The sequence below is a fragment of the Hyperolius riggenbachi genome, chromosome 10 (assembly GCF_040937935.1).
Source record: "Hyperolius riggenbachi isolate aHypRig1 chromosome 10, aHypRig1.pri, whole genome shotgun sequence".
In the NCBI taxonomy this organism is placed as follows: domain Eukaryota; kingdom Metazoa; phylum Chordata; class Amphibia; order Anura; family Hyperoliidae; genus Hyperolius; species Hyperolius riggenbachi.
Genome location: NC_090655.1, coordinates 46,621,699 through 46,636,082, shown reverse-complemented (window position 1 = coordinate 46,636,082; position 14,384 = coordinate 46,621,699). Strand labels below are relative to the sequence as shown.

Sequence of the window (14,384 nt, the reverse complement as noted above, 5' to 3'; positions counted from 1 at the left end):
ACTTTTGATAATACGAATAATCATCCAATTGGTCTCCAACTTGTATTGTTAGTGGCCACCTTTAAGAAGATTGAATGTGTAGATGAGAAGAAAGAATGATTTAGGCCAGGCAAGTATGCATTTTTCAGTGTAAGCATCATCACCTTCTCGTTACAGGTACATTACAGTGTGCCTTAAAAAATATAACCATTGTTAATAAACATATACAGAACATGAATTCGACTTCAGAAATAGTCTTTACCCTCACAGGGCTCACTGACAAGACTGAGCTTGGCATTTTACTATTTGTTATATTTCTGCTTCTTTATATCACAATGGTTATGGGTAACGTGGGCATTATGACTCTAATCATTGTGGACAGGCATCTTCACAAGCCCATGTACTTTTTTCTGAGCAACCTATCCATGGTGGACCTCATCTTTTCTTCAGCAGTCACCCCTAAAATGCTGAGGGACTTGTTATGTGAAACCAGGACCATCTCTTTTGTTGGTTGTGCATTGCAGATGTGCTTCTTTATGTCCTTTGCAACCACTGAGGGTCTTCTTCTAGCAGTTATGGCCTATGATCGCTATGTGGCCATCTGCATGCCATTGTTGTATGGAATTCTCATGAACTACGTCTTGTGCCGCCAGATGGTGGTTGCTGCCTATTTTGGAGGCTTGATGAATGGTCTTGTGCACACTACTTTGGTATTTCATCTAAACTTCTGCAAGTCCAAGATCATCGATCATTTCTTTTGTGATATTCCACCCCTCTATAAGCTATCTTGCTCCAATATATTCATAAATGTAGCTGTTCTGGTCTTATTTGGAGGTTTCCTTGCTGTGAGCAGTTTCCTTCTTATCATTATCTCATACACCAAAATTGTCTTGGCTATTTTAAAAATTCAGTCTTCTCAGGGCAGATACAAGACATTTAATACCTGTGCTTCCCACATGACTGCAGTCAGCATCTTTTATGGGACTGCCTTCTTTACATATCTACGCCCATCAACCAGCTTTGGCCAACAGCAGGACTTGTTGACATCTGTTTTCTACAGTGTACTTATACCAGTGCTAAATCCTCTGATATATAGTTTTCGGAATGCTGAGGTTAAAGTAGCTTTAAAGAATTCTCTAAATTGTAAAAGCGAATATGCCAGTAGAGGGTTTTGCCCTCCAAGTAAAGGCTTGTAAGTGCACATATACTACTCTTTTCTGGGTGCAGGAGAAAATGGTGGTGGTAGGCAGAAATTACACCTATGCAGAATTACGCATCGTAATTCACAATTACACATCATAATCGAAATGCAAAATTTGTGGTTTACACATAAAAAATTTGCATACAAACGTAAACACTAACCAAATTATGCGTAATTTACACTTAATTTCCTTCACAAAAGGTTTTACACATATGAGTGCATTTCTTGCATAATATTAATTAGTCGCCCGTGTGCAGTATACTGGCTGATGGAAGCAATTTTTTTCACATATGAACGCATTTTTCCATTGAATACTTAATAGCTGTGCATGTGCCAGAACACTGGCGAATAGATGCAAATATTTTTACGCATTGAACGGGAATTAGGCATAATTGCGTAATTACAGGCTCAATTATGATTCACAAATGTAGTATGCTGTACATAACATAATCGCTAAAAAAATTACACGACATTTTGCATAATCATAGTTGACCCATTACGAGCACCCCTAGGAATGAGAAAATGCGATTTAAAAGTTTGATTTCACAGTGAATCGGGCTAGTTTTGCTTACTGAATTGCCAGCCAATTTCGAACAAAATTTTGCATTTTACATTAAAGTCAATGGTAGCTGCAGCTCTGTCGTAAGTAGCAAAGCCCCATAAGTGCTATGATCAGTAAATGTACTTAGTATGTTAGGAAGAAAAGTAAAAAAATGAGTAAAACTTTTTTTTAGAAAATAAATGTAAAACTTATGATATGAAAAATGTTTTTGCAGTGTGGTTAAACAACAGATAATGTATCAAACCCATCGATATTGCAGCTGCACATAAAGTATATCCCTGGCAAAAGCAGTGAATTTGCTGCTGTGGTTTTTTTTGCCCAGTACACTGACAGCGTGATGACCAATATGAAGCCCCATCTTTTGCTGCAATTTTGCTTCTCTACTTCCCCTCATACTTAACTAATGCACCCTGATTGGCAGAGCCACACATCTGTTCCTCTCTGATTGGCCAATATTTCTCATGCTGAGGCAATGTACTTTCTATAACAAAGGGCGGGCAAATCAGGCAAAGGAGAGTAAGGGAGGAAATGACATCAGGATTGGCTGCAAAATAGCCACAGTTAGAATGGGAAATGCTAAGAAGGATCTTTCTCTTTTTTTTTTTTACTGTAGAAAAGTCACTAAAATCAAAACGTGGACAGTGCAATACATATGTTATGTAAGTAGAGCAAATATTTACTTATATATGTGTTTTTTTTCTGAGATAGCATTGCTGACAGTTCCTCTTTAAAGAGAACCCGAGGTGGGGATCTTAGAGTTAAAGGGGAACTGAAGAGAGAGGTATATGGAGGCTGTCATGTTTATTTCCTTTTAGACAATACCAGTTGCCTGGCAGCCCTGCTGATCCTCTGCCTCTAATACTATTAGCCAAAGCCCCTGAACAAGCATGCAGCAGATCAGGTGTTTCAGTGGTTCAGACTTATAAGTCTGATCTGACAAGACTAGCTGCATGCTTGTTTCTGGTTTTAATCAGATACTACTGCAGAAAAATATACCAGCAGGGCCGCCAGGTAACTGGTATTGATTAAAAGGAAATAAACATGACAGCCTCCATATACCTCTCTCTTCAGTTCCCCTTTAAATCTATACACAGAGGCTGGGTCTGGCTATAGTGCCCAGCCTCTGTTGCTAGTTGAATATTCCCTAAATCCCCCCTGCGCTCTGCACGAGCCCATAAATTACAGTCGCGCTGTCGGACTCTGTTTACCTCTCTAGTGCCACTCACGCCGCTCCCCCCGGCTCCTGCAGAGCGCCGGTCCCTGCCCGAGTCCCTTCCCTCCAATCAGCAGCGAGGGAAGGGACGTGGGTGGGGATCGGCGCTCTGCAGGAGGCGGGGGAGCGGCGTGAGTGGCACTAGAATGGTAAACAGAGCCCGCTGCGACACGCTCAGTGTTGCCAGCGCGGCTGTAATTTATGGGCTCGTGCAGAGCGCAGGGGGGATTTAGGGAATATTCAACTAGCAACAGAGGCTGGACACTATAGCCAGACCCAGCCTCTGTGTATAGATTTAACTCTAAGATCCCCACCTCGGGTTATCTTTAACCACATAAGGACTGCAGTCATAAAACCCCTGTGTATATCCAACATTTTTACGGCTGAAAAAAGGTGCTGGTTATAGCTGAGATTTTAAAAGTGTCCTATATAGCCCTTTTTTTCTGCTATATAAACACGGTTAAAATAAACAACAAGTGTCAGCGCCAAGGCAGAAGGCGACCGCAGCCGAGAAGGACAATGTCCAAAAGTCCACACAAGCAATGAATATATAAAGTCAGCGCAGGTCTATAGTAATACAGCTTTCATCATTTTTTGGTATACAGGATCTTCGAACAAAAGGGTAAAGAAGCAAGGCTTACCAGATTCCAACAACCCACATTATAAGGTTGTAAACGAGTTTGATAGGTGGTCCGCAGAACTTTCAAATGGTGTCGTTTCACCAGCGATGTTGCACACTACAGATTCCTCCGGAATATAGTAGATATCCTGAGATCGCAGAGACTCACCAAAGGGGAGTCCAGTAGGATAGTGACATGAAAGAGATGTACGGCACATCTAAGTGTAAACCGTCTTTATTACATAACAAGTAAAACAATTAAAAACAAGGATAAAGGAAAACTCACATACGGGGCCCGTGCACTGGGAACCCCGAAAAAGTAGCGCGCATAAAATGGTCAATACAAGACCTCAAATAAAATGGTGCCGCCTGTCGCCTTCCCGACCGGTTTCGCAATCTTGCGTCATCAGGGGAGACTTTTGCAATCTTGCGTCATCAGGGGAGACAATTTTGTTATATCAGTTACTTTGGTTATATTAGTAAACTTGTAAGTGTGGGTATTTCTGTAAAAATAGCATATATGTTTGACATGAATTGCAGCAAAGTTTGGGCACCACCGTGGGAAATTAAGGTTAGGGGGGGAGGGGGGGGTTAGGATAAGGCATCACAAGGTGGGAAATCTTAGGGTTAGTCACCATCAGGAGGGGTCTTAGGGTTAGGCAACACGAGGAGGGTTCTTAGGGTTAGGAACCACCAGGGGAGGGTTCTGTGTAAGAGTAGGGAGAAGTTAGGTCATAGTAATCACTTTTCTCTGCAATATCCCTTTTCTTGGCTATATCACTTTACTCGGCTATATCCCGTGCCCTCTTATATCTCGGCTATAACAGGCACCCTTTTTTCCAGGCTCCCTTTTCAAATGAATGCCTGGCTTTTTTTTCTCCATGCCTCCCAAACTTTCCTTGCTTCCCTGGATAGCAGCGCCCATTGATGCCATAGGCATCTCTGCTTTAAAGAACAACTGAAATGAGAGGGATATGGAGGCTAGTGTTTGGCGAACAGTGTTCGCCACTGTTCGGGGTTCTGCAGAACATCACCCTGTTCGGGTAATGTTCGAGTTCGGCCGAACACCTGGTGGTGTTCGGCCGAACTGTTCGCGTTCGTCCGAACGGCTCAATTCCTGGCCGAACCTGGCCGAACAGGGCCCTGTTCGGCCGAATACGGCCCCCCTATGGGGTCGCAGGCATAAGGGGGGAGCATGCCCCGATCGCGGGGGGGTCGGAAATTCCCCCCACCCCCTCCGCTAGCGCTCCCCCCTCTGCCCGCTTCCCCATACAAAAGTTTAAGCAAAGTACCTGTAATAGTGGATGGCCTGGCAGTGGCACTGTGGAGTGAGGAGGAGGAGTCCGGAGAGTGACGCGTTGAGGGAGGCCGGGCAGCGAGCGTGAGGTCAGAGAAAGGGCGGAAGTACCACAAGGGTACTACCGCTGAACCGCCCGCTACCCGGCCTCCCTCAACGCGTCACTCTCCGGACTCCTCCTCCTCACTCCACAGTGCCACTGCAAGGCCATCCACTATTACAGGTACTTTGCTTAAACTTTTGTATGGGGAAGCGGGCAGAGGGGGGAGCGCTAGCGGAGGGGGTGGGGGGAATTTCCGACCCCCCCCCGCGATCGGGGCATGCTCCCCCCTTATGCCTGCGACCCCATAGGGCCCCCAAAAGCAGGATGTTCGGGAAGTTCGGGGTTCGGCCCGAACATGCCGAACATCTCGGCCATGTTCGGCGAACTTTCCCGAACCCGAACATCCAGGTGTTCGCCCAACACTAATGGAGGCTGACATATTTATTTCCATTTAAACAATACCAGCTGCCTGGCATCCTGCTGATGTTTCATGCATCAGTAGTGTTTGAATCACCCACCTGAAACTAGTATGTGGAAAATGCAATCAATCTTGAGCCAAACATCAAATCTGCATGCTTGTTCAGGGTCTATAACTTTAAGTATTAAAGGCAGAGTATTAGCAGGACAGCCAGGCAATATGCATTGTTTAAAATGAAATAAACATGGCAGCCTCCATATCCCTCCCACTTCAGTTGTCCTTTAAAATGAAGTTAGCTGTGGCTTGGTCTCTGTTCTTGACTGTCTGCCTCCTGCTACTTGCATGGGTCCTCAGGCAGAATTGGACTTGTGTGAGGGCACCGATCCAGATTGGCAGCACTCATACCTTCACCTGCTAATCTGGACAGGCCTTTCGTTGCGGTGGTAGACATTTTGGAAATGGGAGGCTTCCTGTACTTTGCCGGTGCCATTGATGACTCAGTGCTGGCCTCTTCTTCCTTACCACTTGAGGTGACTCTCTGATAGACCCAGTGCCCCTGCAGAAAGCTGCATTAATTACACCCAACAAACCTCATGGGAGTTCTCCTGCAGCTATTATAATTCCGGTGGCTCCTCAAGGCAGAAGTAAGTCAGCATCAGGTTGGACTCTGCCTTCGGATACTCATTTGTCTAAACTTGAGCAACTTGCTAGCTTGCTAATAAGAATTCATTGTTTGTTTGGGCCCCTGCTTTGTAGCCGAACTACCCTTTATCCTACCAACAGCACTCCACAGCATCTTTCCAGGACCTGTTTAGTCCACTACTGCCTGCTTAGCACCTATTTGGAACCACTTATCCATTTGCAGCTCCACTCACACGCAGCCGGAGCCACTTGACTCTTTTGATTTATAACATTAGACATCCGTTGCTATTGACAACCTTCTCCCCAGGCCCTACCACATCAGCCTACTTTCAGCAAGGTGGCATAGCACTGTAGTACATACTGCTGCCTTAGCCCTGGAACATTTTGGGACTCCATTGTGGTTAGGGGACAGCCAGCCACCATTCCTAGATCATTCCCTGCAAGGATTACTCAGATTGGAAAGTTGTTATCCTACATTGACCACTGTGACTACAACACATGAGGAGGCCATCAGCCATGGTTTTTTGTGGATCTTACCAACCTACAACAATCATTGAATCAATATAAGGAAGGAATTTTTTTTTTTACTTTTTTTTTTTGCAAACACTCTGCAGCAAGAATTGCTTCATCAGGACCTTCTCAATGTTGGGAAATTGTTGCATCATCATAGGTTTGTGTTAAATATTTAATATTTATTTTGTCTTATAAAGTTACCAATATTTTAGTTTGTATGAGATTATTAAGTAATTTACCACCTCTCAGTTTATAGCTGAATAGCTTGCATCATAGTAACTTTACTACAGCTAGTTACAACCATTCTTACAAAACACCTTTACCACGCACCAACCAGTTTCTCCTCCTTCTTGTTTACCCTCTCAGACTTTACCCCACCCAACACTCTTATCCACACTCATCCCCATTCAACTTGCTCTCCCTATCTCACTCCCTTTATGAAACCCTCTCAGTAGAGATGTCGCAAACTTCAAAATTTTGGGTTCGTGAACGGCTAATGTGAACTTCCGCAAATGTTCACGAACAGGCGAATTTGGCAAAATGCCATAGACTTCAATGGGCAGGTGAATTTTAAAACCTACAAAGACTGTTTATGGCCACAAATGTGATGGAAAAGTTGTTTCAAGGGGTCTAACACCTGGACTGTGGCATGCCAAATGGGGATCCATGCCAAAAGTCTCACCAAAAATTACAGAGTTGACACAAAGTCGGGTTTTAATCCCTAAGGGGCAGAAATCACATTATGCAAAGCTCTGGGTGTCAGTGGGCTGTGGAGTGTCACACACAGAGAAATGCAATAGTACTATCAGAATACAGTGAAATAATGATGCACAGGAGTGGTACTGTGTCTGCAAGTTAATGTAGCAACAGCAGTAATATGCACACAGCTCTGGGTGTCAGTGGGCTGTGGAGTGTCACACACACAAAAAAACACAGGAGACCTATGTAATAGCCCTCAAAAGGGCTGTTTGGGGTGCTTTCACAGCAAGTGAGAAACAAGAACACAGGCCTAGCTAATGCTTTCCCTACCTATCTGTAGCAAGTCTGGCCCTTCTCTCACTAACAGTCAGCATCCAGCAGAGAATGTATCCAATATGGCCACCGATCTCTTAGAAGCCTAGCGACGCCCCTGGAGCCATTATAATGTCAGTTTTGTCAAACTAATTTGGGAGATTCTCACAGGCTAATCAGAAGTTTGGTGCAAACCTTACCTGCCAGTGACAACAACTCTGAGGCACCAAATACATTATGAACTATTAATTCCAGGTTTAATCCTGACCGTTATTTACTAATCCTATCTTCCCATCAAAAAGCACTCAGGAATAGCTAAAGACAGTGAGTGTAGATCTACATTCCATTCCAGTTTGGGAATGGTGCCCTTCAGTTCTGGAAGAAATTTAAAACACAATTGGTTCAGACTGTCAGTGGAGGAATACAAAGCTCATTTATGGCTACAGGAATGACTTGAAGATGAACCTTGAGACATCCATTACCATGCCACACTACTGAATGGGATTACCTGTAATGATAAATGTCTCACATTGCCCGTCAGGGCCTAACCAATATGTACAAATAAATGGTCTTATAAACCTCTTATCCTGTGTGAAATGAGCCTTAATATAAGCTACTACAGTAAAAACAAGGCATCCATTTCCAGTTATTCCTTTCACAGGGTTACACACTACCCAGCAAGCTCATGGTGAACCAGAACTTCTTGGAGTGTGTAAGAGGCTACACAGGACCAAATAGTCCTCTTGCTAAAATGTTATGTAAAACAAAAGTTTGCCTTCTTAAAACAGACGGTATTTGTGATGATTCAGGTTGGAGTGAGTATATGATGTCTCCCATGATGCATCACTGCTGAATATGCAAGTCATCCTTTGTTGTCCCTGATAGCTAATCACACCTCCAGAACCGCTGGAATGCAATGATGTGTCAGCTTGTTAATTGTACAGAGCCACAATAATTTGCATACAGGCAGTCTGTATGTATGTTGGATTATTGTGGCTCTGTACAATTTTAAGTGTAACGATTGGTGTCAGCAACACAGATTTTCTGATTATTGGTGATCTGCAGTATCACCAATAATACAGATACTATACCTGATTATGTGGTGATCTGCAGAATCACCAATAATGCTAGTATAGCCAGACACAGGACAACCAATGTGGGATTGTGTTTTGGTGCAACAGTAATGAGAAGAGAGGATCTCCCGAGGAGCGGGAGATTCAGAAAATACTGCAGCCAAGGATCCCCTGAGGAGCAGGGGATTCAGACTGCACTGCAGCCAGTGGACACCTGAGGAGCAGGGACCACTGACTGTGCTGCAAAGGATGATCACCTGAGGAGCAGGTGATTAAGACTACACTGTAGCCAAGGATCCCCTGTCGCCCTCAATCTATGTGCAATAGAAGGACCAGGCAAAGCAGCAGCATGTAACTGCGCTGCAGAGGCCGCCAGGCTGATACGCGGAGATAGCCACCATGCTGCTTGCCTCTGCGGCGGCATCTCCGCTATCCTTTACAACAAGCTGTGAAAATATCATGTACGAGAAAACTCAGGATAAAAAGTAAATTGCATATGGGCCATGGTGTTAGAAATTCTATAGCAAACAGGAAGGAAGAGCAGGAAAGCTGGCACTGCTGCAAGTGTTCAATGTATTGTAGCATACATAAAGTGCAAGCGTGCAACATCTTGCAAAATGGCATAAAAAGTCGTCAACATACCTTTGTGAGAGGAGGCGTGGGTGGTGGTGGGTGCTGGGCAAAGATGGCATAGCGCTTCTACGGAGGCTGCAAAGTTATGGGCAAAAGGCTCTGGTTAAATATCCTCTACAGCCGTCATGTAACATTTACTTCCGGTGGCAGCGCCGCCCATATTTCCGCGTCACGTGTGCGTACGTATTGACGCCAGGCGTTACACGCACGCTGCACGCGTACGTAATTCTGCATGGCGCCAGTGATGTACGCGTGTCAATTGGATGCATGCGTACTGCATTATTATGCTTATGGCGCATGCGTCAAAATGGTCGCATTGGGAAGGGGAAAACTCCCCCTAGCGGCCAAATTGAGGTAGGGCCCGACTCAGTCATACCTGCACCAGGGTGAAAGAAAGAAAGAAGATGAAAAAGATGGAGGGGAAGAAAAGGGAAAGGGGAAAGGGAAATTCTATCACTGGCCTGTTTTTAAACTCTAATCCAAAAGGTTATGGTGTCTGACTGGCAATAATAATGTGCTGTAATGCTAATAATGAACTAGGTAATTTCAGTAGCCTGGTTGTGTTTATTTTAAACTTATTTTGCAGTAAAAAGAAATCCTAGGAAATTGTGAGAGATTTGAAGCAAAATTCCTAACACATAGGCCATAACTCTGTCTATGTATAAACCACATTAAGTCCATTCTCTACAGTGATTTTGGCAAGAAAAATGTTTTTGCCAGAAGATGTACAATATGAAAATCATAGTTAGCATGATAGCATTGTTTTGTAAAGCCTTAAGCTTAATAAGAAAGCCTGAGAGACCTGTAGTAATTGCACAAAACATTCACAAGGTGCTGAGAAGGAAGCCTCCAAATAAACATTACAGCAGACAGCAGTGATCAGAGCCCACCAACTGAACGCTCTGTTGGTGGGCAGAAAAGGGGGGGATTCATTTGTGTGCTGAGTTGTATGGCCCTGCAGTGAGCCCTTAGAGCTGCAGTGGCCTGAATTGTAAAAAATAGCCTGGTCACTGGGGGGGTGTAAGCCTACGGTCCTTAAAGGATACCCGAAGTGACAAGTGACATGATGAGATAGACATGTGTATGTACTGTGCCTAGCACACAAATAACTATGCTGCGTTCCTTTTTTTCTTTCTTTGTCTGAAAGAGTTAAATATCAGGTATGCAAGTGGCTGACTCAGCCCTGACTGAGAAGACAGGATGTGACTACAGTATGACCCTCACTGATAAAAAAATTCACCTTTTTACCTCTTTCTTGCTATCAGAAGCCATTTTCTGCTAGGAAAGTGTTTTATAGTTGGAATTTCTTATCAGTGAGGGTCACACTGTAGTCACTTCCTGTCTGAGTCAGGACTGAGTCAGCCACTTACATACCTGATATTTAACTGTTTCAGGCAGAGAAAGAAAAAAAAGGAACACAGCATAGTTATTTGTGTATTACAGAAGAAATACCGCGCTAGAATACACCACCAGATATTAAATCTAGATTCAAACGAAAAAATGTCTCTTTAAATCGTGGAGCGCAATAATAAAAAAGTCACTTAACTTTCAATTACTATGTATACGAAAATATTGCGCTACAGTTCACAGTTCCAATGTAATGATGAAATAAAGTTCACTGGGAAGACATTCCATCCAAAGGCCACCGGAAGCAAACACTTTAAAAGGAGACAAAACAAAAAGGCTTCATAGGGCAACACTGTTATTTCCAATAGGTTACCATCACCATGTACACCTGTGCGATCACAAAGCCTTTTCCCATAGGACACAACACCTTATGAGTGACAGGCACCCCCCCACTTAGCCCGCACTCACCCAGGCGACCTCTCAAGCAAGAGGTATATATAAATCGCTTTGGGGGGTTATTTATCGATTGCACAGCTTTCCCAGCCTCTCCAGATGCACTTCCACAGGGTCCCTCTCACAACTCCACCTCAGTTGTATACTGAAACACAAGAGGAGGCGACCATAGCGTAATACAATTTATTAAAAGAAACTTTAAAACACAGATTGCACTCACAGTGTTTCAGAAGATACAAGCGTTTTAGCATATGGTGTTCCCGGGACACCGCTCCCACTGCATCAGCCTCTGCAAACACGGAGAACGCCAATCCACATCACCATTGAACCCAGCACTTCCTTGCACCGCCGTAGGCTCCGCCCTACGCGTTTCGTCTCGTAAGACTCATCAGGGGCTTCCGATTGGCTGCAAGGAATCATCTTTAACCCTCCCACTCCTTCCCTATTGGACAGGGGACAAAGGCTGCAGTACCAGATATTCCCCGTTTGCGCCACCCTCCAAAATTAGACCTGCAATACTCCAAACAAACTGTCTGCGCCACCCTCCTTGTTATCTAAACCCAATCTCTGCAGTACCTGCTCTTGCCTGTCTGCACCACCTCCCACTATAATTCAACAGCCTGCAGTACCCAAAAATGACTGTCTGCGCCCCCACCCTTCTATTTCCTAGAGAGGGGCTTGCAATGCCCAAAACAGACTGTCTGCGCCACCTCTATCCCATTCCTATTCAGCCAGCCTATCATATATCTACCACAGCTACTTAGGGCTCCATCCTCCACCGAGGAGCAGTCAGACCCCCAAAGCCTGGTATACATGAAAATCATAGGGCTGGCATCCCCACAGATCTATACTAAAAAATAATTAATCAAAGGTTAAAAATTAATATAAAAATAATAAAAAAATAATAATAAAAGACTTGTATTTAGAAAAAGATTCGAAAAAATTCATGAGGTAGATTCAAGTGGGAACGATTTCCTTCACAATCTTATTCCTTAATCATTACTAATAAAACAATTTAAGTCAATATCCACATTCATCCCTCCCGGTTTCAGGCATCCTAAATCAAATATCCACCTTGTTTCCATCCTAGACAGCTCCCTCACCCTGTTACACCCCCGCCATGAGGGCTTTAACTTATCAATAGCACAACATTTCATACTCATTGGATTACAATTATGCTTACGTTTAAAATGTAATGATAAGCTATGTTTTTCAAATCCACGTGTTATGTTATATATATGCTCACCAATGCGTTTCTTTAGGGCCCTTGTGGTGCGGCCCACATATTGTAGGCCGCATTCACACCATATCATATAGACCACATGGCTTGTATTACATGTCATAAAAGGTCTTAATTTAAAACTCCTCCCATTCGCAAAAGATGTTATATTATCAGTCCTAGCACCTAACCCCCTTTCGCATCCCCCACAGTCCCGACACGGGTAAAAACCTGGTTTTTGCCACCCACTCATACCCACTGTCGCAGGGGGTGCCACACAGCTAGGGACCAGGGCATTCCTCAAATTAGGGGCTTTCCTATATATAAATGAGGGTTTGGGTGGTAGTACATTTTTAAGCACATGGTCACTAGTGAGAATTGGCCAATTCTTTCTGACGATCTTTTCAACCGATTTATATTGCCGCGAAAAATCACTTAGAAAGGCAAACATTTTATTCTCACCTGTTCCAGTCGTCCTATTGTCCAGGAGTGTCCCTCTATCCATATTGGCTACATCCTGTTGGACCTGTTTTAACCATACTGCATTGTAACCCTTTTCCACAAACCTCCTAGTAAGCACATCAGCCTGCACGTTGTAATCCCCCATATCGGAGCAGTTTCTTCTTATTCTTACATATTGGCCCCTAGGGACCCCCCTTAACCAATTAGGGTGATGGCAGCTTTTAACATTAATATATCCATTTCTATCTGTAGGCTTGAAAAAACACCTCGTCAGAATTTCCCCCTCCCTTTTCTTAATCTCTAAGTCCAGGAAATGGATATTATCTTCATCCCATTCCGCTGTTAGGGTAATATTTGGTTGAATGTTATTAATTTCTTCTATAAATACATCCACCTCCTGTCCAGTTCCCCTCCAAAAAATCAATAGGTCATCTATATATCTTTTCCATAAGAGGATGCGTTCAGGGGACTACCCTATCGCCTCCTCCTCCCAGTCTGCCATATATATATTAGCCAGACTGGGGGCGAACGACGCCCCCATCGCGCATCCCCTTATCTGCCTATAGAATACACCCCCATGCCAGAAATAATTCCTAGTTAGGGCAAAATTCAGAAGTTCCATAATAAATTCTATCTGTTCTACCTCCATAGCTTCCTCCAACATAAAATGCCTTCTAACCGCATCCATACACATGTCTATCTCATCAAGTCACATGTCACTTCGGGTATCCTTTAAGAGGATAAGTCCCTTCTCTACATTGATTCAGGCAAAATTGATTTATTTGCTAAAAAATTTGCAAAATAAAAATCTTAATTAGAATAATAGCATTGTTTTGTAGAGCCTTAAACTCAATTAGGAAGCCTGAGAGACCTGCTGTAATTGCGCAAAACAATCACAAGGAGCTGAGAAGGAGGCCTCAAAAGTCAGATAAAACAAATAAAATGTCATTTGGAGCTGAGTGCTCCCAGCCATACACTCTGCTGCCAGGTGTGATTTACGTAAAGGTTCATAGCATCACCATGATTTTATTCTATTTATCATTTGTTGATGCATTTTCCACAGACACCCCACAAAGTTCATCATCATGGTTATTCTTATGTTGTGATCTTATTCATTATTAAAGCCTCAGCTCAAAGTGGTGCAGCTCTATGTAGCCATCAATCATATAATACTCCAGCCTGTGACTAAATGAATAGGTAAGAAGAGGGCTTGATTTTTAATAGATTTCAATAGATCATATGTTTTTGTGCAATCTATTATCAAATCTGTTAAAAATATATTCATATCCTATATGGGGACCTTAACTTCTTAACGACCGCCGTACGCCAACGAGCATGGTCGCGGCGGCAGCCCCAGGACCGCCTAACGCCAACTGGCGTCAAGTCCTGGGGCTGGGATTTGCAGGAGATCGCGCGCAGGGTGCGCGCACATCTCCTGCTTGAGGGTTTGGAGCTCCACTCCGACTTCAGTCTCCAAGTGGCTATTGCCGCTCGGGAGATTGTTAGACGGTGAAATCGCCGTCTTTACACAGTGTACAGCGTTGCAATCAGCAGCAGCGCTGTACTGGGGACAGCCGTGTGACACGGCTGTCCCCCTGGGGGACTCAGAAGCGATCCGCTGTGATAGGCTGAAGCCTATCACAGCCAATCGCTGTGATAGGCAGAAGGGGGGAGGGAGAGTAATGTGCATAGGGGAATT

General features: G+C 43.9%; 1 protein-coding gene across 1 annotated transcript; it reads left to right on the top strand.

Moving 5' to 3' along the window:
• The first annotated feature begins 212 nt into the window (after window positions 1–212).
• Window positions 213–1,662, top strand: LOC137536659 (olfactory receptor 5F1-like). Its single transcript, XM_068258901.1, has 2 exons — window positions 213–1,097; window positions 1,612–1,662. The coding sequence occupies exons 1-2, from the start codon at window positions 213–215 to the stop codon at window positions 1,660–1,662; spliced, it is 936 nt and encodes a 311-aa protein (XP_068115002.1).
• The last annotated feature ends 12,722 nt before the right edge of the window (window positions 1,663–14,384 follow it).